This window comes from Bison bison, unplaced genomic scaffold (assembly GCF_000754665.1).
Source record: "Bison bison bison isolate TAMUID 2011002044 unplaced genomic scaffold, Bison_UMD1.0 scf7180017864079, whole genome shotgun sequence".
Taxonomy (NCBI): domain Eukaryota; kingdom Metazoa; phylum Chordata; class Mammalia; order Artiodactyla; family Bovidae; genus Bison; species Bison bison.
Genome location: NW_011494651.1, coordinates 1447741 through 1474588, shown reverse-complemented (window position 1 = coordinate 1474588; position 26848 = coordinate 1447741). Strand labels below are relative to the sequence as shown.

The window sequence follows — 26848 nt, the reverse complement described above, 5'->3', positions numbered from 1 at the left end:
GCCAGGGCTGAAATTCCAGCAGGCCAGGGACACGCCTTCCCCCTCCCTGCTCCCAGTCGGATTTTTCTGTCAACGCCCCCACCCCGCGCCTCCCAGCTCAGACTTCCCAGCCCGGCCTCCTCCACACCCCCAGGCCCCAGGCTGTCCTTCCAGAGCTGCAGGTGCAGACCCAAGTCAGTCCTGGCCACAGAAAGGTGCAGGGTGTGATCTGTTTCAGAAAACATTTGAAACTGTATTCTCGTCTCATCTCACCTATGATCCTCAAGTTGTCTCTCCTTCCATCTTCAGGCACTGCCTGCATGGCCTCAAAAGATGAAATTTCAACTCCAGGCCCGCTCCTGTCCCAACTCTGCATGGAAGGGACTTATTTTTAAGGTTTCCTGTTGGAATTTTCCAGTGGGTAAATTCAATATTGAACTAACTCATACCACGTAAATAGTGATGAGTCATTCCCAGAAATTAGTCTCACATTAAACCAATTATTCAAATGTCTGAGAGTAACATGAGCTAACTGTCGCTTGGGGAAGGATTTGTAACATAAGATGTACAATAATACAAACAGTCCAACCCGAAAAGGACAATCACACCCCAGTCACCCACCCAACAAGCAGGCTCACACGGGGGAACAAGGCTTCCTGCAGTTCTCAGCAGAGGGGCTGACATGATGCCAAAGGGCCTTTGCAGGAAATTTCAGTCAAACACAGACCAGAAATACCCGTTAAGAAGTTCATCACAGCTACTGAGCTATTTTCTTTTAATGCCAACAGTTCATTGTCTCTAAATGATTACAGAACACATGTCCTCTCTGCTCAGGCGTGCATGATGAGAGAGGCGTGTGCTCAGTTGTATCTGACTCTTTATGACCCCATGGACTAAAGCCCACCAGGCTCCTCTGGCCATGGGATTTTCCAGGAAATGTGTGTGTGTGTGTGTGTGTGTATGTATAGTATATATTAGTAGATAAAATTTTCTTTAACAGAAGTTGTCTTTTTGGAAATGTCAGTTTTCTGAGACTGTACTCAGAATACTAACTACTTAAAAACAGGCTGGGTAAGCAGAGAGCATCATTTCTACTCTTACACCTGAAAGACGGACAGTGGATATTCTGCATGCATTCCTTTACAACCAGAAATAGAATCTGCGATCGTAAGGAGAAAACAGGAAGCACCATGTCTGTGGCTAACGATGTCCCCGCAGACGACCACCACACAGACTTGGCCAGCAGTGCCTCTGGGCCACGCGCAGTGCCAAGCAGCAAGTCGTCGGGAGGCTGTGGAGCCAGGCCGCCTGGGTTCTCATGGGCCTCCACTATGGACTGTGTGTGTGACCTTCGGCAAGATGGGCCTCAGCTCACAGGTTTGTATGATGAGGGTGATATCACCCACTCTAAGAAACTGCTGCTGTTCCGTCGGTAGTTGTGCCCGATTTTTTTCGACCCCATGGACTGCAGCCGGCCAGGAAATACTTGAGGGTAAAGGCACTGGCGAATGTAAACAGACTGGAAGGTGTCTGTCAGTCAGCACTATGCGACGCTTGCTTCTATTACTGTGATTCCTTTGTTGTTACGCATTCGTTGTAATCCGCCTGCCAACGCAAGAGCCCCAGGTTCGCTCCCTGGGTTGGGAAGATCCCCTGGAGGAGGAAATGGCCACCCGCTCCAGTATTCTTGCCTGGAGAATCCCATAGGTGAGGAGCCTGGTGGGCTGTGCTGCATGAACGGGGCTGCCAGGAGTAGGACAAGATTCCACGACTAAAAAACAACACAGGAGGAGACGACAGTGACTGACCTCAGGCCCAGTTAGGAGAAGAGTCCTGGCTACTCCCAACCACATCACCAAGTTTGCTCTTGGGACCAGACGGAAATACATCACACAAATAGGTGAAAACCTGACGAGGGCTTGAAGTGTTTCCTCTCCAAGGTGTGTGTGCATCATACACAAACCCAAGCTGAAGGAAATACAGGCTGATGACGGAACTGACAGCATGATGCCGACCACGGGGAAGACCGAAGGTTGGGGAGAGCTGGGCCTCCCCCGGCTCCGCCCCACTCAGGGCGGCCCCCCACAGATGCCCAAGCACCGTGCAGCGTGCACCTCCCCAGGAGGGCTGACGCGGCTCTCCTGCCCCGGGCCCCAGCTCCAGGATGCTGCCTCCGAGAGGAAGCCAGTCGGGCCTTGTGCTGAGGGACGGCAGCGACCATCTGGCAGCTCCCAGGCAGAGGAGGAACCAGCAGGGCTCAACCTTCTCCCTCTTCAGCACCTGCTCGTGGTGCTGCCCCCCAGAAGCCTGCACCGAGAGCCACAAGGAGGACACTGCCACCGCTGGGGACGATAGCCACTCCGGGAGCCAGGCCCCTCCGACACTCTGTTCAGAGAGGCAGTCGATGTGGTGGAACACGGGCCTCGGCACAAATGGGACAGACAGAACACCCCTCCAGAGAGCCCACTGAGGAAGACGGAGGAGGCACGCATAAAGAGCAGTTCTCATCACGAAAAATAATTTAATCTCAGAACAAACGTATGAAGTCAGCAATGGTATCTTATTTTACCAAGAAGCTGAGACTCTGAGAAGTGTACCAAGCTTGCCTTCTTAGTAAGTAAACAAAAATGGAATTTAAACTTTTTCCCCAAATCAAAAAAATCCCCATACACTGTACTGAAGGTAACTGTGAGAAGGCCAGAAGCAGGGAGTCCGGGGGAGGCTCATGCAGCGAACATCCACCTGGGCTCCCTGCCAGCTGCTGGGCGGAGTAGTCCCGGGAAGGCCCTGGGGGCCTGGGGCACATCTTGCCACTGGGCAGACTATGCACCATCAGTGGTGCTGAGAATGAAAAGCCACAGCAGAAAAGGAGAGTGGAGGGATCTGGGATCCAACCAGGACTAAGTTCCTGGAGGCTGGGGCACACGATGAGGGGATAAGAGGATCTGAAAAAAGAACAGGTCGTTTTCAGAAACAAAAGATATTTTAATGTTTCTATCAAGACAGAGACTGTCTCCTGTGGAGTTCAGAGTCCGTCAGCATGGCAAACAAAGGCCTGCTCTGCCTAGCTGGCCAGCCCTCCTCTCCAGCCCCCTCCCTCGTCCCCCGTCACCCCACTACCCCACCTCCCACCCCTGGGTCCTAGTGAAGTCCAGCACACAGCACGTGGCCCCACACACGTGCTCACAGGAGCCATTCTGCCTGCCAGGCCAGCCCTCTGGTCTGCCAGCCTCTTGCTCAGTTCATCCCCGAAGGCCTAGATCCCAGAGCTCCTGCTGAGGCTCCGAGGTGAACCCTTCATATGAAGCACTTAGATAGAAAGTTTCTACTATTCATTTTGAGGACTTTGCACATACCACTTACTACCCTATGTTCACACCTGTCTCCCCCCTTTGAGTGTGAACTCCCTGAGAGTAAGCACTGGGCCAAACCCATCTCTGCAGCCCCAGCGCCTGCAGTCCTTGCTGCCACACAGCAGACGGCAGACACAGATTTGTTGAACTGAACTAAAAGCTCTTGCGATGCCAAATAGCACATTCGTTCATATTTGGAGTCAAAATTATTCCTGATTTTACTCTTAACGGCAACACAGCAACAGATTCTAATTCAACTAAATTCCACAGTTTGAGACTAAATATCATTCTCGGTCCACTAGAATGTGATAGGTCTGAAATTAAATTCTATCAGGACGAGATAAGCAATAGGCTTTTAAAAGCAGGAGAGGTGAACAGTCCAATAGGGACTTCAAGTATTGATTAAAAAAAAAAAAAAAAACGGCTTTTAATATGAACGTGACTTTGATCCTCTTAATTTTCAACTGCAGCCAGGAGGGGGAAAAAAAAAAACCACGAAATATGCTAAAGATCAAAACTGTTTCAGATGTGTGACAGACAGCTCCATTATGTTTTTTTTTAGAAAAGGCGAGAACTCTCTAACATTTGCAATAAGAGCACTTTTCTCATTCAGCCAAAGAAATGAAGCCTGGGGAGATACAAAGAAATATCACAGTATCACAAGCACTCGATTTTATTAAGTGGAGATATGTAACAGAAATCCTGGAAACTGATGCACTCAGCAAAAGCTAATGTACCCAAATCAGAGGTCCTGACAATAAAGGCTGAATCTGAATTCCTATTCCTCTTAGCGTTCCACACCTTGGAAAAATAAGCTTTATTATTTTCTCTCCTCTCTATTTGCTACACACACCCCATGCACTACCTCCAACCCAGCTATTATTTTTTGGCAAAATCATCCAGATCCTAGGCTCATGTTTTATTTTTTCAAATCTTTCCACTAAGAATAAATTTAAACTGCAATTATTAAAGCCTCCAGACCTTAGTTGGAGGGGTCAGGATGGTGTCCTACTCTGAAGTACAACAAAGAAAAAATTAACCTTGGTGGCTAATGAACTCAGTACACACTTGTCACAGAGGAGAACCAGAAGTCTACACTCAGGCCGGTTTCCTTTCTTAATAGTATTTTCTCCTTCTTATTAAGATGAGTCACGCACACTGTATGTGACTGTGGGCTTCCCAAGTGGCACGAGTGGTAAAGACCATCTGCCAATACAGGAGACGTTAAGAGAGGTGGGTTTGATCCCTGGGTTGGGAAGATCCCCTGGAGGAGAAAACGGCAACCCACTCAAGCATCCTTGCCTGGAGAATCCCACAGACAGACAAACCTGATGGACTACAGTTCACAGAATCACAATGAGTCGGACACAACTGAGCAACTTAGCATGCATGAATGCCAAGTGCTCTTGAGAGAGGACTGTGAAAAGTATATGGGAAAAAGAAACCAATCCTTAATTTTACCAGCCAGAGATAACTGCTATTAATGTAGTGTGTTTCTTTGGGGTCATTTGGCCATGCATATATGTGTTTGCATAAATATACATATAACAGACACAGAAACATAAAAAGTAGGTGCTCATGAGATATAATGTTGTATCCTACTTCTAATTCCCACTGACCAGGATATCACGAGCACCATACCAGCATGGTACCTGCTTTTTGAAAACATGATTGTATTAGCTGTATACCATATTACCATAACTGACCAAAACAGCCCCAATGGATGGAAAAGTAGACTGTCTCTACTAGTGTCTACAACACTGAAGTCGGCATACGCATAAATACAGCTGGCCATGGTGCAGCGCTTATCTGATGTTTACACAGATGATCTAATCTACCCCTCACAGCTGCTCTGCCATAAGATGAGTACAGAGTTGCAAAGGGGTTGAATACTCTGCTCAGGGTCACCCAGCTATGATTTAGCAGAACCCAGGTTTAACAGCAGTAGCAGCAGGTTTAAACCTATTTAGGCTGGTTTGAGCCAGAGTGTCTCATTTACTTATAGTGAAATCTAGAATAATCTTCACTATTTCTAATCCATAAAATGTCTTTGCTTAATCTAAAAAATCAACTAAATAGTATCTATGTCTGCAGTTCTATCTTTTAACACTTTAATCAATTTCAGATTTATTCTGGTGTTTGTTATGGGTGAAGTTGGATTTTTTTCCAACTAGTTAATCAATCATGTCTGGTTCATATTCACACTAAACTTCTCTTTCCTCTCTGGGTTTCTGGGCTTTCCTTGTCACATGCTCACTTCTTGTAACTTCTCAGGTGTCTGCTTCTACGCGCGCTTCCACTAAACAACACATTTCTGTGTACTGTTATTTTAACTTTAAAGTATATTTTAATACCGTTAATTCCTCCATTATTTTCATGTTTTCTCAAAATTCTGAGTTCCCCCCTCAGGGGACTGTAATTGGCTGAACAGTTAACAAACAATGAGTCTAAAAACAAGTATCTTTACAATATTCCATATTTTTATCTAGGAACGCAGCTGCTTTGCCCCTCACCTAAGTCTCAGATACCTCTTAATTCGGACACTGAAAATAATGGTTTTTACTATTGAACACAAATCCATTTAAAACCCTTATTGTTTAGAAACTGACCACCTGGCCTAGCAAAGAAAACGGAATTTTCCACCAGGCTTTTACAAACTGCTGAGCCACCCCAGGGAAATGACTTTTACACTCTTTCTTTTGGTATGTTAAGAAACATGTAAATGATGCTTCTGAGAAATATGCATATCCCTGAAATGCAGTTTTCTACACTAGTCTGAAGAAGTTATGGACTAACAGTTCAACAGGAATTAAGAAATACAATCACTGCCAAGAAAAAGTCAGCCCCGCGCGCTGCCTTACAGAACACGCCCCTCCTTAAGGGCTTCTACGTGCTGGTCCGGGATTTCAAGTGTCTCCTTCTCCAGCAAATGTGGACGTGGTGGAGCACAGCAGAGTTTGGGTCTGGAGGTCAGAGGTCAGCTGTTACTACTGCTCCAAGTAACTCAACCACCCAAGGTCTGACCAACCAGTAAAACAGGGCTCTCACCCTCTGCTCACTGCTCCTCACACTGCAGTTCGGTGGTATGCCAGGTGTTAAACCAGACTGGGTGTGTCCTGCCTGCAAAGGAGCTTAGTCTCTGAGGAAGACAACGGTGGGAACCAGAGGAGAAAGCACAGCATGGAAGAGCCTGGCATGGGCTGGAGCCTGGTTAGTATGAAACAGACAACAGTGAGTTGCACTGTATTTCTGTATTCAGCATGACTCTTCCTTTGAAATAATGTTAAACCTTTTCTGCAGAAGAGGAGCTCATCACTCTACAAGATACAGACAGCTGCAACACACTCAACCATGGTATGTGTCCTCTAGCTAGGAATTTTAATTTCATTTACTGCAGCAGGAACTATAAGTTCAGGAAACTAATGGTGACGGTTTGATTTATGAATTTTGACATATTTCTTGAACTCGGATTACATTACAAAAGATGTGGAATTCTAAGCAAGCCAGCTCTTGTCTATACATTCAATCTTCAAATCAATAAGCTGGGATTCTGTGCAACTAGTTTCCGACAGAGGAAAACACAGTCTAACTGAGATGGGCCATAAACCTGTAATTCAGAAGTCCCTTAAAACACTCTCAGGACTGAGCTAGAACCAATTCTGGAATCCACACAGAAAACCCTTCAGCTCTTTACTCGACAATAACAAAAGGGGAATTCAACTGAGAAAGGGTTGGTAGTCAAACTAAAGAGGGAAAAAAAAAAAAAGATTCACATGCTTTGCTTTCGCTCTGCTTCCTCCCCAAAGTCCCATTCACTAGAAAAGTAATAAACACAGAGTGGGCTTCCCTGGCGGCTCAGTGGTAGAGAACCCACCTGCCAAGGCAGGAGGTGTGAGCCTGATCCCTGGGTTGGGAAGATCTCCTGGAGAAGGAGACAGCAAACCACCCCAGTATCCTTCCCTGAGAAATGCCATGGATAGAAGAGCCTGGCAGGCTACAGTCCAAGGGGTCACAGAGAGTTGGACACAACTGAGCAACTAACCAGCAACAACAAAGCAAGAGCAAGGAATGGTCTTTAAATACTGTGAGATGCTGCGCTCAGACGTCTATTTCAATAACCACAGTGGGGAGACGCTGACACGAACCACAGCCACTCACTCACAGTGGGGTTGGAGGTGGCGGGTGTGGGCGGAAGGAGGAGGTGGCTAAGTGACACCAGACACACTGTCAAATGCTCTGCACATAAGCGATCACATTCAATCCTTCCAACCCCTAAGGCAGGTGTGACTGTTTCCATCTTACATGTGAAGAAGCTGAGATTCAGAGAGGTCAAGTCACTTGTCCAAATTTATACTGTACAGCTAAAAGGTGGTGAAATTAAGAGGTCGTGTGGGCTTCTCTAAGCCTTGTCTGGACTCTCCGCACTATCCCAAGCTTTCTGTCTGTTGTAAGGTTTCCCTAGATACATCACTCATATTCATGGAGCCAAATGTTACAAGCCAAGGGAAGAGAGAAGAGCCAGCGCCAGGAGGACTCAGTGCCAGACACTTTCAATAGCCTACCTGGAATTCCCCAGTTAGTCAGGCATGAGTTATGGTATTAAAGCTTCCTGTAAAAGCAGAAAAATATGTGCCTGGGAAAGAGGGCAGATTAACCATGATCATCCAGGAAGATCTAGGGCAAGGGTTTCATGAAGGAGTAGTCCTCAAGGGAGGAGCGAAGAAAGGTGGTGATGCCTGTGGGTGACCAGGAAGAGATCGCTTTTACTCACTAAAGTGAAACCTGAGTGATACTCAGATCAAATTGTGTGTGTCATGGTTCTGCCCGGTGGCCAGTGTATGTGCATCACACTGAAGTCTTAAGTAGAAACAACTCACAAGTGCTGCGATGTCAGCTAGAAACACTGATGCTACATTCACGTACAGAAACTGGGGGGTGGGGCAGGGGGTAGAGAGCAGGGGAGCTGGGCGATGCTTAAGAGTGTTCAAACTACCGCACAACCGCGCTCACTTCGTGTGCTGGCAGGGCTATGCTCAAATTGCTTCAAGCTGGGCTTTAGCAGCACATGAACCAAGAACTTCCAGAGGTGCAAGCTGCATCTAGAAAAACCAGAGGAACCGGAGATCAAACTGCCAAGATCCGCTGGATCACAGAAAAAGCAAGGGAATTCCAGAAAAACATCTACTTCTGCTTCACTGACTACGCTAAAGCCTTTGACTGTGTGCATCACAACAAACTGTGGAAAACTCTTTAAGAGTTGGGAATACCAGACCATCTTACCTGCCTCCTGAGAAACTTGTATGCAGGTCAAGAAGCAACAGTTAGAACCAGACATGGAACAACGGACTGGTTCCAAGTTGGGAAAGCACTATGCCAAGGCTATATACTGTCATCTTGCTTATTTAACTCATATGCAGAGTACATCATGAGAAATGCCGGGTTGGATGAAACACAAGCTGGAATAAAGATTGCTGGGAGAAATAACAACCTCAGATATGCAGATGATACCACTCTAATAGCAGAAAACGAACAGGAGCTAAACAGCCTCTTGATGAGAGTGAAAGAGGAGAGTGAAAGAGCTGCCTTAAAACTCAACATTCAAAAACTAAGATCACAGTCCCATCACTACATGGCAAATAGATGGGGGAGAGTGGAACACAGTGACAGATTTTCTTTTCTTGGGCTCCCACATCACTGTGGACAGTGACTGCAGCCATGACATTAAAAGATGCTTGCTCCTTGGAAGAAAAGCTATGACAAACCTAGACAGCGTATTAAAAAGCCAGAGGTTATCACTGCTGGGAAAGATGAAGGCAAGGAGGAGAAGGGGACGACAGAGGATGAGATGGCTGGATGGCATCACTGACTCAATGGACATAAATTTGAGCAAGCTCTGGGAGATGGTGAAGGACAGGGAAGCCTGCCCTGTTGCAGTCCACGGGGTCACAAAGAACCGGACATGACTGAGTGACGGAATGACAGTAACAAGGAGCAGACAGACAAGGTAGAGAGGCGAGCACAGAGTAGAAAGCTTCCCTGCACTGAACTCAGATGGTTTTGCAGAGAAAGCATCCTGTGACCCTCAGTTCTGAGGGCTAAATTAAGGTCAGTGGGATGAGTGCAGGCTGGGACATCCACACAGGGCGAGCACAGGCCAAGAAGGCAGATGCCTGCCTGCATAAGGAATGAGCATCAAAGGCACTGCCACCCAAACCCACCTGACCTGCACGCGGGCATGCTCAGTCGTGTCCAACTCTGTGACCCCATGGACAGCTGCCTGCCAGGCTCCTCTGTCCACAGGATTCTCCAGGCAAGAATACTGGTGTGGGCTGCCATTTCCTCCTTCAGAGGATCCTCCCAACCCAGGGATCAAACCCACGTCTCCTGCACCAGCAGGCAGATTCTCTGCCCCTGAACCACCTGGGAATCCCCAAACCCACTGAGAGCAGCACAGAGGAGAGCACTAGCACACGCCTGTCAGTGGTGTTTTCTCTGCAACTGTGACAAATAAATGACTCTGTCAGTTGTCGGGGTAACTAGTAAGTCAGCCAGTAATGCTGTACAAAACACGGACTGACCCCCGCTAAGAGCAACGCCCTAGAAAGTAATTAGGGAAGAGCAACAGATTTTTAAGTTTCATGATTTAACAGGCAAATATGCTGCTTAAGAACATTTCAAATAGAAAGAAATCATTTTGAAAAAGGATATAATGGTTTGCCTGTTTGTGGTTCCTCCCATATGGATGTGAAAGGTACTCCTCCCCCTCAAAAAAGGGACGTAAAAATAATCCTCTTATGAATGTTTAACAATCATTATTTAGTCTAAAACTTTATGAAAAAAGTGCAATCAGAGCTATAAAGCTTAAACTTTGAATTAAAATTTGTAACAACTGGCAAATATTTTATGCTATATATTAACACATGTCCTTACAGTCTAAAATGTGGCTATGGATAAATCAAATAAAAATAAGGCAAACTACAAATAATTACAAAAGCCAGCATTTAGCGGAATATTCATTTTTGTTTGCAAAAGTTATTTTAACTGCCTTTGTTTGCAAACACGGTCAGGAAATTTTACAGTAAAATGTAGGTTCCTTGAAGAGGAAGAGCGTGTCTTACTTGCTTTATATCTTCAGCATCAACAACTGTGCTCAGTATGTAGTGGACACTTGACAGATGTTTTAAAATAAATTCTCATTCAAGACACATTTACTGAATGCTTGTATGTGGCAGGTACAATTTAGATGCTGGGGGTCACACAGTGGGTAAAACATTTACTGGGAAATGCATCACGAAGATATAGAAATGAAACCTGCCTTCACAACAGACAAGTGGCCAAAGAGTTTTACACAGTGAACCTTCTCATATACACCGGACTTATTTTTAAACTGAAGTCATGCCTGTAATGAAAGCTTTATGGGGGCATATGTTTGAACACATGGGATCAAACATATGTGTGAAAGCTAGCAATCTTTCAATCGGGAGCAGAAGGGGGAAGAGAAGACACTGAACAGCATTTCCACAAAATCTTCAGCACAATGAATTCAGCCACAACAGTGGATGGCCCACCTCAGTCACTATGATTTCTTGGGGTGGGGGGGGCAGTGTCGGGGAGAAGGTAGAGAAACTGGATCACCTGCTCATCCATTGTGAAGAATGCATTCAGCTTTATGAAAAGAACAAACACTGTGTTCGGTCTTTCTTCTATTCAATAATGAGCATCCACTTAAAGAGTTCATGACAACAGCGAAGAGAAGAAGAATGAGGAAGCAACAAACTAAACCCAACATTCCTTATTCTAACAAAGAAGAAGCCGGAGAGTGCTTTCGTCATGTTTGCAGCATTAATACCCATGTGCTTCTCACAATAGAAACCAAAATACAATCTCCATTTCAGGTCCACAAAGGTCTACAAGTGAACGAACCACCACAGAGGTGGCAGGACACACCATGTGAGCTGAGCACAAAACACAAGGCAAGAACCTGACTCCAGGACTGATGCAAAGATCACAGAGGGTAACACATGTTCATAAGCACAAAGCTGGACAAAGCAGACACTCGACAATACACTAGGCGTTGTACATAAGAACATTTCCCTACGATGAAAAGGGAAAGGGAAATCTAGAAATTCCTCATGTGTACAGAGCTAAGACGCACAGAAAATCGGGGAAGATAAATTTCTGAGCACATTTTCAATTGCAGACCAGGCAGCCTGCCCCTCCTAAAAACTGCCCATGGACACAAATGGAAAAGATTATCACCCTTCCTGTTACTATGGCACAGGCCAGCTCCCATCTGAGTTTACAGAGGGCTGCTCCTCCCCCACTGTGCCCTCGCCCTCAAATCAGGGACTCTGGCTGGAGCTGCGGGCACCCCTGCACGCCTCCCTACTAAGGGGATCATGCAGCATATAGCAGTGTCCATTCCACACATGCCAGCTGAATTAAACCACATCTAGTCCCTCTAAGCCTCGGTTTCTTCATTCAGAAAATGACAATATCTTTTCAGCCTTGCCAGAGACATGTCAAAACGTTCCAAAGAACTAATGCAGAGGAATGACCTTTGTAACAGAGAAAGGGTCACATAACTAATCACAGGGGGAGCCATCCGCAGGTGGGCACCACACTCAATGCAATGAACGAAGTTACACAGATAAGCAGAGACCTAGCTGGGCTTAAATGACTTCTGACCAAACCTCAGAACAATCAGTAGTGCACAAAGATTGCAGGAAATATGTGCCAATAACTCTGGGATTCTGGTTCAACAAGGAAGGGTGGTCCCTCAGTGCTCCAAGGGGGAAGCTGCACAGGGAGAGATGCTGGTCTGCCTTATCCATCTAAGGGTCCCCAAGGCTAGGGCCACCCACAATTGATGAATGGATGACTCAGAGACAGAGACGTGAGCTGCAAAAGGGTGGCCGACTTCGGACCCAAGGAGCCTGCTTAGCCTCCAGCATCTACGGTCCCAGGTCACTCAGGAAGTCTATTTAAGACATCTTCCCCAAACCCCTGGAAAGCTTCCAGACGAGAAGCTCCATAGTAGAGGGGAGAGAGCACAGGCCCAGGCTCGCAGACAAACCTACACTCTGCTCTGGACTCTGCAGATCACTAACTGGTGGCCTCTCCCTGCAGTGTGGCTGGCAGAACCTGACTCCAGGACTGACGCAAAGATGAAAGAGGGTAACACATGTTCATAAGCACAAAGCTGGACAGAGCAGACACTCGACAAACCATCAGCCCCGTTTCCCCTCTGGGTGAAGGATTAACTTCATTAAGCTTGATGATATAAAATCCCCCCAACACATATCTTTAGTCATGGAGAAAGAGCCAAACGTCCTTCTAGGCCCCGAGCTGCAGCAAAGTGAGACAATCCAGATGCTATAACGAAAATCAACAGCATGGTGATAAGGACCTGCTCTAGAACCATCTGTTTCTCCAAAACGAACTCCACCCTCTGTGGCATCAATGAGCAAGGCTAACACCCAGTGAGTCACAGTTGTGATGCTGTGATAGCTTCTTTGGAAGGAGAACAAAATCCCACGAGCAATGCTTTCAGGCTGAGCTTTTTGTTGGTGTAGGTAAAAAACGTAGGAGAAACAGAGGCATTCTTACGCTCAAAGAACGAACGCCTTCATACCTTCGAGAGTGTTTGCTCAGAAGTCAGCAGAGCTATCAGCAACTGCACACGAGGACACACCATTGACTTCCTGTGAGTCCCACGACCTCTCCAGAGCAGCCCTGGGGCACACTCCGTGTTTACTTACGCTGCAATCTGATCCGACCTCAGTGAGTTATTTCATAAGCCTTTTAAGGGTTACTACATTTTGTTCCTTTAAGAAGGCAATCCAAATTAGCAACAAAAGAATAGTTAAACACAAGAAAACCACCTCTTTTGTGCTCCTGAAGAAAGGCAGTCTTGGTCATTAAAAAGGTAAAGTGTTTTATTCTCCATCAACTTTCTCTTATAAAAATCAGCCCAGTAATTTTCCAAGGGTGGATTAGTAGTCTTCCACTCGTGCCTGTTCACAGATGAGTCACTGAAACAGCAAGCGCGTATATAAAAGGGCAAACTGTCCAGCGTGTCCACGCCACGTCCTGCAGGAATGATTCCAGTTATCGATGACGCGCAACATACTACCCCGGGATTTAGCATCTGAGGAGGGCCACTCCATTTCCAGTCTTTTCTCTCCCCTGCTCTTTAGACTGGATGACTTCTGCTGCTCTGTCTCCAAGGTCACTGACTGTTTCCTCTGTCCTCTCTATTGAATTGTTAACTTCATTCGGTAAAATTTTTATATTTTATTTGGACACTGTATTTTTCAGTTCTAAGATTTCTGTTTGGTTCTTTTATACAGTTTCTATTTCGCTGCTGAGAAAAGCGATCTTCTCATTCACTCAAAGCATGATTTCCTTTGCATCCTTGTGCAGAGTTACAACTGCTTTAAAACCCACATCTATGTCATCACACAGTCTATCTTCACTATCTTTTTTGTCTTGATAATGGGTTATATCTTCCTGTGTTTCATGTAAGTTTGGGTTGTAAGTTATCTTGGACATTGTGAATGCTATGGTATGGAACACTCTAGGTTCTATTATATTCCTCTACAGAATACTGGTGTCTTATTTGTCTCAGTAGGTAATTACCTTGGTTGGACTTAAACTGAGACTCTTAAGTTGGCGGCTCAAATCTCAGTGTCATTATCTTATCCCCAGCTTGCTGCTTGGAGCCTGACGCTGTCTTGGATTCAGGCGCCGGCAGAGATTCGGGCGGTTGGTACACAGTGTGCAGGGCTTACCTTCTTCTTTCCAGGATTTCCACTTTCACTTTCCAAAAGCTGTGGCTGCTCCAAACTGTCCTTTGACTCTTTAAGCTAAAAGAACTATAGATTTTCTATCAGAGTTTTAACTGCCCCACGTGGCACACTCTGTTGTGCCCTTCATCCAAGTGTCATCTCGACTCCAAAATCGAACTATATCAAACTGGAATGTCTTCACATTGCTGTCTTTTGTCCAGAGTTTACTACTTGCAGGAGGATCAGTCCAATAGTAGCTTACAGGGCCATTAACAGAAGCAGAACCTACACAACTTATTTTTTTCCCCAAAACTTTTACTTTTACTCACAATGCTATAGGTCACAAATTCAGAAAGGGCTTTGCCAGGCAGTCTATCCCTGATTCATGCATCAGCTGGGCAACTGAGGAACTGCGCTTGGAACAAAGAAACTGGGCAATGACATAAAACGTTCCAAGATAGCCTCTCACGTCTGTGCCTGCTGCCCCGGGGCTTGTTCACCAGCCCCCTTCTCTCTCCTCGCTGCATTTCATGCTCCTCCATGTGGGCTTTTCCATGTGGACGTGGTAATCTCAGGGAATCTGCACTTCTTATGTGATGACTGGCCTCTAAGAGGCTAGATATGGGATCTACCCAACCGGTCAAGAGCTAGACCAGAAGCGGTACTGGATCCCTCCCACCATAATTTATAATTCAAAACACTCACAGGCCTTAGTCATCGAGATTCAAGAGGATGGAAAAATAAATCTAACCTCTGAGAGGGAAGTGGCAAAGTCACATTGCAGGAATACATACAGAATGATTGATATTTTTGCAGCCATCTTGGAAAAACATAATCTGCCCCACATATGTTCAGTATCTGACAGAGCAAAACAAATGCCACCAAACAAAAGCAAAACTCTGGAAAGACACAGGCAGGCTGTTCAAAGGGAAGCACGCCGTCCAGCCCTCCTGCTATCTCTTTTTATCATCCTCTCATATCAGCGATACAATTACCCCTCAGCTGTTCAGCACAAAAGAGGTCTCCAGCGGCAGTCTGTTGAGTTTTCAGAGATTTACACTTAAACATTATGTCCACGCCAGAGTATCTGGAAGAAATGCTTATGATGCATAAATGCAGGGCACAGATGTAAGTTAAGATTCGCTTGTTTCTTAAGATAATGGTCCAAAAGAAATTCTGTTTATTAAATGTCTACTATGTGCTTGAAAATTACTAGGTTCTATTTTTCACTCACGTGCTCCATATAATAAGTAGTATGTTCAAACACACAGGCTTAGGACAAGCATTGACTGTTTAATACAAAGGAGACTGGTTCAAACACACAGAGCAAATATAATGCAAAAATTACAAAAGATAGAAACCCTAATACAAACAAATATGACACATTATGTCAAGCTGCGGAAACACACACGTATACATATACCTCAAGCTACTCTCTAAGCACTTCAAAGCTTCATCTCCAGAAAACGAATAGATTCTAAATCCTAAATACTATATTCTAAATAAAGTGGTATATGTATACAGCATACTAAGAACCTTACCTTGTCTTGGTTATCTTTATTCTTGTAGCACAGATTCCCAATCAGGCGAATGAGGTGAGACTTGAAGCCCTCAGCCACGCTGGAGACGTCACCGTCTGCTTTAATGGAAGCACAGGCACTGAAGACGTTTGTAGAATCATTGCCAGCCACGTGAATCAGGCGTAGAAGGTCTACAACAGAAAGGATAAACTGTTTTCCACAGGAAAATTTTTGTTTTGTACTCAGTTCAGTTGCTCAGTTGTGTCCGACTCTTTTGTGACCCCATAGACTGCGGAATGCCAGGCTTCCCTGTCGATCACCAACACCCGGAGCTTACTCAAACTCATGTCCATTGAGTCGGTGATGCCATCCAACCATCTCACCCTCTGTCGTCCCCTTCTCCTCCCACCTTCAATCTTTCCCAGCATCAGGTTATTTTCCAATGAGTCAGCTCTTCACATCAGGTGGCCAAAGTACTGGAGTTTCAGCTTCAGCATCAGTCCTTCCAAAGAATATTCAGGACTTATTTCCTTTAGGATTGACTGGCTGGATCTCCTTGCAGTCCAAGGGACTCTTAAGAATCCCTTATTTTGTACTAGATTCTCATAAATAAATATAATTTATTTTAATGGATTAATATAAAATACAGGTATAGTATTCTTGCCTGGAGAATCCCATGGACAAAGGATCCTGGCAGGCTATAGTCCATGGGGTCGCAAAGAGTCAGACAAGACTGAAGGGAATTAGCACACAGGCACGCACAGAATACTGAAAGCTTTCATCAAAGTAATGGTTAGAAGGCTCTTCAGCGTTTGCCTTGGAATTTACCATAACGCTGACTTGGGGGGTGATAAGCCAAAATGATTATCCCAACCTGGACTTTCTATTTATCCACACAGAAAAGTCAGCTAAAAATTTTCTTCCATCTTTCCTAGTACAAGGTTTCCAAATCCAACTTCTTTATGAAGGCACTCATGTGATAACTACAGTCACTTAAGTGCAAACTGCAGTGCGTGCTAAGTCACTTCAGTCGTGTCCAACTCAGCCACCCCAGGCTCCTCTGTCCATGGGATTTCCCAGGCAAGAATACTGGGGTGGGTTGCCATTTCTCCCTCCAGGGGATCTTCCCGACCCAGGGACTGAACCTATGTCTCCTGCATTGTAGGCAGATTCTTTACCATTTAAGCCACCATGGATGCCCCCAAGCTTCAGTACCTATCTGCAACAAGCCATATGATAGAAATCAAGAAGCATGCTGATATTTTTTTTCCCATTGTTCAGATAATCAGAAGGCAGCAAAAGTTCTCTATTAATCTATTTTGGGTACACTCAGAAGAAATACCTTAATACTATTATACTCTATGAAATGCTTATAGGCAGTCTGTAAAGTAGACAATCTTTCAGAGGTTTTATAAACTGTTTCCACATTATCTCATTTACCGCTCTCAATGAAGTCATTAAAGGCAGGTCACTTTCCTGACTTTAAAATGAAGAAACCAGTTTCAGAGACATTGGGCTGGCAGTTGGGCTGACAACCCACGTTTGCTCAGGCTCCAAACGCATGCTTTTCCCGCAATAATTCAGTTTCTCAGTTTTGTGATGTCTTATTTTAACTACCACTGAAAGCACTGCATTCAAAATAAAACGCTGATATGAGATTCTAAACATCTTCTAAAGTTCACTGCTAACTCTTCTACCCATCTAGACGCCAATTTATCTTTCTTGGAAGATGGGTCTCCAGAATAAGTTTACTGTCTTAATAAAGGAAAAAAAAAGCCAACAGTGAACAGCAACCACAAGCATGGCTAACCACAAGCAACAGGTTGTAAGTGAACTTACTACTTATTACTTACAAAATAACTGAACTTATTTCGCACAGCTTTTTAGCAAAGATGATAATATTTCAAACAATAGCTTCCTGTTTAAAACAATTTCCTTTAAGAAGGGAATACGTAATTACTATGGGTAAGGCAATGTCTTCAAGTTCCCTGAGTGAAGCTGGGAAAGTTCACTAACAAGACTGGAGAAACGACAGTAGCGTGAAATCACCGTCGTCCCTGAGGCCCGTCTCCCCATAGCCCTCCCACCCGCCACCGCCGTCACAAGCGCTACCGATGGGCCACCACTCTGGGCGCCCGCGTAAGAGGACGAGGGTCCCCACCCACTGAGCAGGCGATAAACGGCGTAAGGGGCAAAAGCTGCTGCCGGAACACGACGAGTCCTTTCAAGAAGAAATATTCCAGAAAATCTTAAAAGAAGACCAATACACTCAACATTAAGGACCTGTGTTTAAACTTTATACTATAGTATGACAAGTCAAAGATTTTTTGATTCAAAAGAACACTATGTGTGATATTTCACTCACCAATCACTCTCTCCAACAAGCCAGGAAAAACCTGCAGATAGCCGAGCAGGTCAGTATTAGCGGTCATTTCACAAAGGACATCAAGAAGTCTAATTGTAGCCAGTGCTTCCTAAAAAGAAAAGAAAACATGACTTTCAAGACAAGCTAAGTGATGTGACTGTCACAAATAACTGTAGGAGAAGAAAATGTTACAAAAAACAGTCAAGAGACACTGCTTGTGACACATCTAAAGAGACAACCAGAATGATCGAGAACAAAACAGAAGTACTAAATACCTACAGGAATCATCGTTTTCACTAACAGCAGATCTGCCATCAAGAATGCAAGATTGTGTGGCTTCTTAGAACAAAGAGTCAGAAAAGTTCTTATTCAAGCAAAAATACCTTCCAACAGTGGAATAAATGTTCAAAATGACTAGCTACGTACATAACACTTATGCAAATACTTTCTTTTTAAAGAATTCCCAGCAAGCAAGTTCTACTGAGTAACCCATGAAATACATTGATTTCTTGTCCACAGGAATCCTGTGAAATGCTGTGGTTGAAAGAGCTATGACTGCAGGAACCTGGATTCTTTCTGGGTAAACACAAACCTACATGCTACCTTAACAGTTGGAAAAGATAATTATTATTTGAAAATGTTCACATAACTATTAAATAATTTGTATCAAATAAACTCCATGATCAAGAAACTACCACTGCACAGCATCAGGTAGTCTAATTTTCAAATGCAACTTTATTATCTCAGATAACATTCTTCAAAAGAAAAAACAAGTTACTTCCTTTTAAAACTTCTAAATGTGTATTTATTATTCTCCAATTAGTAGAGTATATTTTAATACAGTATTCTGAAGTCTGATATAGCAAGAAACACACATTTTTGATATCTTTAACAGCTTTCATGTGCTAGTTCAAAAGTTAGGAGAAAATATCCAGATGCTAAGTCTGTTTAAAAGACTTGAGCAAACCTATCAACTTATTAGCACGGCACTGGCATCCTCTTTTATTAAATGAGTAGCTGCCCAGACTGGCATCTTTAGACACCACTTCTCCTTCAAGAAATGGCTGCCTGGCTGTAGGTCAGGACAGAGCACGTATGAAGTTGCCCTGGACACCCTGTCCTACCAGAGAGCAAGGCAGCTATCAAGAAACTCCTCGGTCATGTCGGAAGAAATCAGAAGCAACTGGAAGAGGCTCCCCTGGTTAGCACAGGAGACCATCAGGAAGAATCACTGCTAAAACTGAAAACAAATCCAACGGTTTGTAAGCCGTGACTTCAAAATGATTAAAAGCAAAACTAAACAACTAATCATCTTTGTACAAATTCAAAAAACCAGCTCTAGAAGGCTATTTAAAGGAGATTTAAGACACAGCAACAAATTGTAATGTATGGCTCTTACTTATATCCTGATTCAAAGAAATAAGCTTGAAAAAAAAAATTAGACAATGGGGAACAGCTGATATTTAAATTTTTTAAGTTTTCGGATGTGTTACTTGTATTTCACTCATGTATTAATATAAAGTCTCCTTATCTTTCAGACACACGTATAAAAGGTTAACTGATGAACTATGTGGGACCCTATGTGGATCTGGGGCATTCAGCGTAAGAATGGGTAGGACTGAGGATGAAACAAGAGCTGTGAGGAACTGATAAGTTCTGGACCTGGGTGATGGGGTTTAACGACATTTTTTCTCTTAGTCTATGGTTTGATATTTTTCATGATAAAAAGATTCAAAATTAGGGGGTGGGAAGAGATGATCTGAAAGTGTCAACTCCTCATTTCTATATTATTATCTGAAATAAACCCAAAAGAAAATTAATCTATCCTCACCTAACAAATTTCCAACCTTAATCATCAGAATGCTTTCATTAATGAAATGCTTCTAACGAGCATTTGGAAACTAATAATGAAGTAACAGCCAGGAAAAAAAAATTCCCTTAAAAAAAACAATAGAAATAAGTGAGATGCCATTCCAATATTTATAAATATTATAAAACTATGTATATTAAGTCAGGCACTAGTAGCGGGAAAAAAGATGTAGGCAAAGCAAAGGAATACAATTTTGAAATGAGTAAAAGAAAAAACAGATTGTCTTCTAGATCGTCTGGGTTCACTACCATTCGGTGTCTCTGAGCTATTTTACAACACTGTCAGTTGCAGAAAACTGACAATAATGCCAAGTCTTCTTGTCTACAGAAACGCAGATTACTTCTGCCTGGCTGGAATGCAATTAATCACTGCCTTGTTCATTGACCAGTTTCTGCATCTCTTTGTAAGTTCATTTCAGCATTCCTTTATCACACATAAACACGTGGCTCTGAATTCTTTAACAGTGGTTAGTAGCTTACCGGTTTCCACTGTAAAAGGTCAGAAATACAGAAATGGATGCAAAAGCATATTAAAAATTTAACATGATTTGGGTGACATTAAAATTAGTAGAAAGGATGAGATTATTCAACAAATGGTACTGATACTGTAATTATCAGATAACATTTAGGGAATATTAGCTAGGTACCAATCAGTATACCAAGTGCTTATATGAAAATACAACTCATTTTACAGGTAAAGAAACTGGGGCACAGAGAAGATAGGTAACTTCCAAGATCACACACCAGAAATAGAAGAAATCCAGGTTCAAACCCAGCTGTCTTTTACCAAAGAGTATATAATCTTGGAGAGTTACAAGACACAAGCAACTCATTTGAATCTACGCTGCACTTCTTACAAAGAAATAAACCTTCAGATCAGATCAGATCAGTCGCTCAGTCGTGTCCGACTCTGCGACCCCATGAATCGCAGCACGCCAGGCCTCCCTGTCCATCACCAACTCCCGGAGTTCACCCAGACTCACGTCCATCGAGTCAGTGATGCCATCCAGCCATCTCATCCTCTGTCGTCCCCTTCTCCTCTTGCCCCCAATCCCTCCCAGCATCAGAGTCTTTTCCAATGAGTCAACTCTTCGCATGAAGTGGCCAAATTACTGGAGTTTCAGCTTTAGCATCATTCCTTCCAAAGAAATTCCAGGGCTGATCTCCTTCAGAATGGACTGGTTGGATCTCCTTGCATTCCAAGGGACTCTCACAAGAGTCTTCTCCAACACCACAGTTCAAAAGCATCAATTCTTCAGCTCAGCCTTCTTCACAGACCAACTCTCACATACATACATGACCACAGGAAAATCATAGCCTTGACTAGATGAACCTTTGTTGGCAAAATAATGTCTCTGCTTTTGAATATGCTATCTAGGTTGATCATAACTTTCCTTCCAAGGAGTAAGCGTCTTTTAATTTCATGGCTGCAGTCACCATCTGTTAGGTTAAGTAAATATGTGAACAGTGCACCGAAAGAACTAGAGTATACAGGTGTCTATTCCCACAATCTAAGTGAGGGTGATGTCACTAAACCTGTAAAGAAATTCAGAAGTCATAAGGGTAAAACTGATAAACCTAAGTGAATTAAAACAAACTCCCAAAAGGCTAAGACTACCATAAATAAATTCAAACAAAAATTAACTATGGGCCATAAAAGTTTCTTCTATTAGTGACAAAACATTTAACTTTCTGAAAACACTCGTTTAAAAAAGTATCTTAAAAGGTAACCTGATGTGAAAAAGAAACTGGAAAGAAGAGAGAAATGACACTTGGATCAGTGAGAGGGTGCAGACACACTCCTGCGCACTTAGGTGTGCTGTTTAGAAATGACTGTTACAAATTTTAAATAAGCACATGTTCTGTGACTCAGCAATTCAATTACCAGGAATTTATAATCCCACATCAACTTGCCCAAAACGGCAAAGGTATTTTTATAAGGATTTTTCACTGTTGTAATATTTATAAAGGTTTAAAAAAAAAATGTGGAAGCAACTCATATACACATCTATGGGAACAAATAAAAAAAATTCTGATGGCTCTATATAGTGTGATACTATTCAACTATTAAAAAGAAAGAGATGAATACATGTGTCCAAGGGTAAGACATATCAGAGTAAGTGAAAAAAGAAAGTTACAGGACAGAATATATAGTATTGTGTTTTAAAAAGTAACAAAAATACACAGGTGTGTATACACACAATAAAACCTTTGGAAGGGAAAAAGTATATGCTGATAAGTTTATAGAAAATAGATGGGGCCTGGGTGAAAAAGAGCAGTCCTTAACTTTGCTTCACTGCCTCTGGCTTGAATTATTTTTTCTTACAACAAAGGAAATGTTATGTTGTAAGAAAGGTAAGTTTCACTACAACAAGTGACAAGACTGAAACTTAAGATAAAGCAAATCTTAAAAAAATAAGCTTACAGGACTGACAAAAATACACCACATACTGGAAACAAGGAGTACACCAAAATACACCAAAGGACAGAAACTTACACGTTAATATGAGAACCTAGGATTATTTGTATAAAAGAATATATGAATAAAACCTCAGAACGTTAAAGCCATGTAATTATGTAAATTAAAAAATGTGTGCTGTGTGCTTAGTAGCTCAGTCGTGTCCGACTCTTTGTGACCCCATGGCCTGCAGGGCTACAGCCTCCTTTGTCCATAGGGATTCTCCAGGCAAGAATACTGGAGTGGGCTGCCATGCCCTCTTCTCAGGGATCTTCCCAACCCAGGGATCGAACCCAGGTCTCCCTCACTGCAGGCACATTCTTTACCATCTAAGCCACCAGGGAAGCCTAGATGCCACAAAAACATCTATTTTCATTCTGCGTTTTAGGTCACCGCATCGTGAGAACTTTATTGGACATCTTGTCGTCAGAACATCACAGGTGGGTAAATGCAGTGGCTTGAGGCAAACTGACAGTGCAGAGTCAACGGGTAAACACACCCTGCTTTCCAAGGTGTAAGCACTTGGTATAAATACTCCCACCGTGGCTGCTTTGAACTATCAGGAGTTTAACAACCAGCTCACAAATTACTGAATATTTAATAACTGACTCTCAGAAGTTGGTACAGGCCAGCTCCAATACACCACAGGGTTTATGATATATTAAATACTGAGGTACGGGTCTCCTTAAAAACTACTAATGCTCTTTTTAAAAACTTTTAACTTAAAGGATAACATATATATATATTAACATGCACAAGTCACGAGCATATCACTTCAGTTCAGTTGCTCAATCATGTCCGACTCTTTGCAACCCCATGGACTGCAGCAAGCTAGGCTTCCCTGTCCATCACCAACTCCCAGAGCTTTCTCCAACTCTTATCCATCGAGTCAATGATGCCATCCAACCATCTCATCCTCTGTTGTCCCCTTCTCCTCCTGCCTTCAATCTTTTCCAGCATCACTGTCTTTTCCAGCATCAGCTCTTTGCATCAGGTGGCCAAAGTATTGTAGCTTCAGTTTCAGCATCAGTCCTTCCAATGAATATTCAGGACTGATTTCCTTTAGGATGGACTGGTTGGATCTCCTTGCAGTCCAAGGGGACTCTCGAGAGTCTTCTCCAACACCACAGTTCAAAAGCATCCATTCTTCAGTGCTCAGCTTTCTTTACGGTCCAACTCTCACATCCATACACAACTACTGGAAAAACCATAGCCTTGACTAGACGGATCTGTGTAGGCAAAGTAACATCTCTGCTTTTTAATATGCTGTCTAGGTTGGTCATAGCTTTTCTTCCAAGGAGCAAGCAAGCGTCTTTTAATTTCATGGCTGCAGTCACCATCTGCAGTGATTCTGGAGCCCAAGAAAAGAAAGTCTCTCACTGTTTCCCCATCTATTTGCCATGAAGTGATGAGACCGATGAGACCGGATGCCATGATCTTCGTTTTTTGAATGTTGAATTTTAGGCCAGCTTTTTCGTTCTCCTCTTTCACAAGAGGCTCTTTAGTTATTCTTTGCTTTCTGTCCTAAGGGTGGCATCATCTGCATATCTGAGGTTATTGCTGTTTCTCCTGGCAATCTTGATTCCAGCTTGTGCTTCATCCAGCCCAGCACTTCGCATGATGTACTCCACATATAAGTTAAATAAGCAGGATGACAACACACAGCCTTGATGTACTCCTTTCCCAGTTTGGAACTAGTTCGTTGTTCCATGTCTGGTTCTAACTGTTGCTTCTTGACCTGCATACAGATTTCTCAGGAGTCAGACAAGGTGGTCTGGTATTCCCATCTCTTGAAGAATTTTCCAGAGTTCCTTTTGATCCATATAGTCAAAGGCTTTAGTGTAGTCAATAAAGCAGAAGTAGATGTTTTTCTGGAATTCTCTTGCTTTTTCTATGATCCAACGCATGCTGGCAATTTGAGTGTATAGATCAATGGATTTTCAAAAAGTGGACTATTTGGGCTTTCCCAAAAAAACTACAATTTTCTAGCTATTAATACGTAATAATTCCTCCCACTGTTAAAGAAAAAAGTATGAAAGATACAGCTTTTCCTAAACATTAGGTAATGTCTTATTACAATATTGATATCTATATTGTAAATGTTTGTGCCTTGAAAAAGTTTAAAGCTGTGATGTAACAAGTACTAAGTTTTACTTCATTTTCTGTCTCCTGGAAAATTCATTTTTAAAAGTTCCTTGAAGCATAGCTCACTGCTCCTCCTGCTGGAAACTGGGGCAAATCTTTCTCCAGAAAGGAAAGCAGCCCAAGAGTAAGACTTTGCTCTCTTCTATCACAGACAGAGAGTAAGAAACTGACTTTATCAGCGAGGCCCAACACGGCCTGTGTGACACAGCACAGCAAGTCCACAGCGAAGCAGCTTTGAAAAAGGTATTTTCACAAAGAAGGAAATGCACTTGCACGGCAGAAGGGGCAAGTTACTATGGGAGTGAACAGGCGCACAACCCCATACACAGCTCTCAAGGCAATGCTGTGGGTTGGGGTCCACCTGCCCACCTTCCCATCCAGAGACAGCAAATGGACGACAGCACTGATTGTAATAAACAGAAGTAAGGACAACTCAAATGTCCAACTATGACAAAGCCTTTACACAGAACGCTCTACCGGCATTTTACGACATTCATTACGCATGCTTTATTTATGCATTCAGCAGGCATGTGCTAAGTGCCTCCTCTGTGCATGGTTCTAGGAACATTACCATCCAAACCTCTGCCCTCATGCAGCTTTTTCACACTCAGGAGAAGGAAAAACAGGAACTTACAAACAGGCAGCGTAAAATGATCTCTCTATGAACACCTGTGTGTGTGTGTGCAAGCGTGCACATATTTGGTGTTGACTGCCTAGAAGATACATTAATTACAGCTTCTTAAGTCATTAACTCAAGATGGTAAGAATAAGGGCACTGCTTTCACTAATCTGTATTTTCATAACTGTTCTAAAATAAGAATACTGTCTCAGCTTGGGCAGCTGTAACAAAATACCAGACAGGGTAGCTCATAAACAACATTTATTTCTCTCAGTTCCGGAAGCTGGAAGTTCAAGATCACGGTGTCAGCCCGGCTGGGTTTGGGAGGGCCCTCTTCAGGGCTGCAGAGGGCCGACTTCTCGCTGTGGCCTTATGTAATGGAAGGGGCACGGACACTTTTTGGGGTATCTTCTACAACCTCATCCGTGAGGCCCTCATGACCCAACTGCCTCCCAAAGGCCCTCCTCCTGCCACCATCACCCTGGGCACCAGGTTCTGACCAGGGACTTCAGAGGAGGTCCAGCCACAAACATTCAGTCCCCAGCAGGTACGTTACTTAAATAATACTTAAAGTTTTTGTCACCAAGGACCTGGCTGAGTCAGAAAACCTCTCTGTTCACTCACCTCATCATCGGTGTGCTGTTCGGAGGTCAGTTTCAGCACAATCTTGCACTGATCCACAAAAGTGCTTGCGATCAACTCAGCATGGCTCAAAAACACAGGGGTGTCATCCTTGGTCAGTGGCTCGTCGCCCACTATTTTGGCGATCATAAGATCCAACAATGTAACCCTGTAAAACAGAGATGCTTACATGAATATGTAATACTGAAATTGTAGAATACTAAAAATATTTATAGAGACCATTTTAAGAGAGTACTTTTATTTTGAAATTCCTAACTTATTTCTAATGTCTACTTAGGGAAAACATATTTTTTGTGAATACAAATCATCAATTACCTATTTTTCAAAATCTTGGTTTCTTTGTTGTGACTAAGCTACAGAAATAAGCATCTTGTTATATCCATTACTTTGAGCTGTGAAATAAAATTCCACATTTTAATAATGCTGTCAAGGTAAGTTATACATCACCTACTGTGACAAGGGCAAAGTGAAGTGGGCTAACTTTTATTCACTACTTTCAGTTCAGTTCAGTTCAGTCGCTCAGTCGTGTCCGACTCTTTGCGACCCCATGAATCACAGGACGCCAGGCCTCTCTGTCCATCACCAACTCTTGGAGTTTACCCAAACTCATGTCCATCGAGTCGGTGATGCCAACCAGCCATCTCATCCTCTGTTGTCCCCTTCTTCTCCAGCCCCCAATCCCTCCCAGCATCAGGGTCTTTTCCAATGAGTCAACTCTTCGCATGAGGTGGCCAAAGTACTGGAGTTTCAGCTTCAGCATCAGTCCTTCCAATGAACACCCAGGACCAATCTCCTTTAAGATGGACTGGTTGGATCTCCTTGCAGTCCAACGGACTCTCACAAGAGTCTTCTCCAACACCACAGTTCAAAAGCATCAATTTTTTGGCGCTCAGCTTTCTTCATAGTCCAACTCTCACATCCATACACGACCACAGGAAAAACCATAGCCTTGACTAGATGGACCTTTGCTGGCAAAGTAATGTCTCTGCTTTTTAATATGCTATCTAGGTTGGTCATAACTTTGCTTCCAAGGAGTAAACGTATTTTAATTTCATGGCTGCAATCACCATCTGCAGTGATTTTGGAGCCCCCAAAAATAAAGTCTGAC

The 26848-nt window shown here is 43.5% G+C and overlaps 1 protein-coding gene across 1 annotated transcript in view; it reads right to left on the bottom strand.

The window, feature by feature from the left end:
• Positions 1 to 26848, bottom strand: part of ATXN10 (ataxin 10) — a 151673-nt gene that overhangs the window by 61097 nt on the left and 63728 nt on the right. Inside the window, exons 10-12 of the mRNA XM_010837627.1 lie at positions 25723 to 25888; positions 18008 to 18116; positions 15664 to 15833 (exon numbers count right to left, since the gene is read on the bottom strand). Coding sequence (XP_010835929.1) covers positions 15664 to 15833; positions 18008 to 18116; positions 25723 to 25888 — 445 coding nt within the window. The remainder of the gene's footprint in view (positions 1 to 15663; positions 15834 to 18007; positions 18117 to 25722; positions 25889 to 26848) is intronic.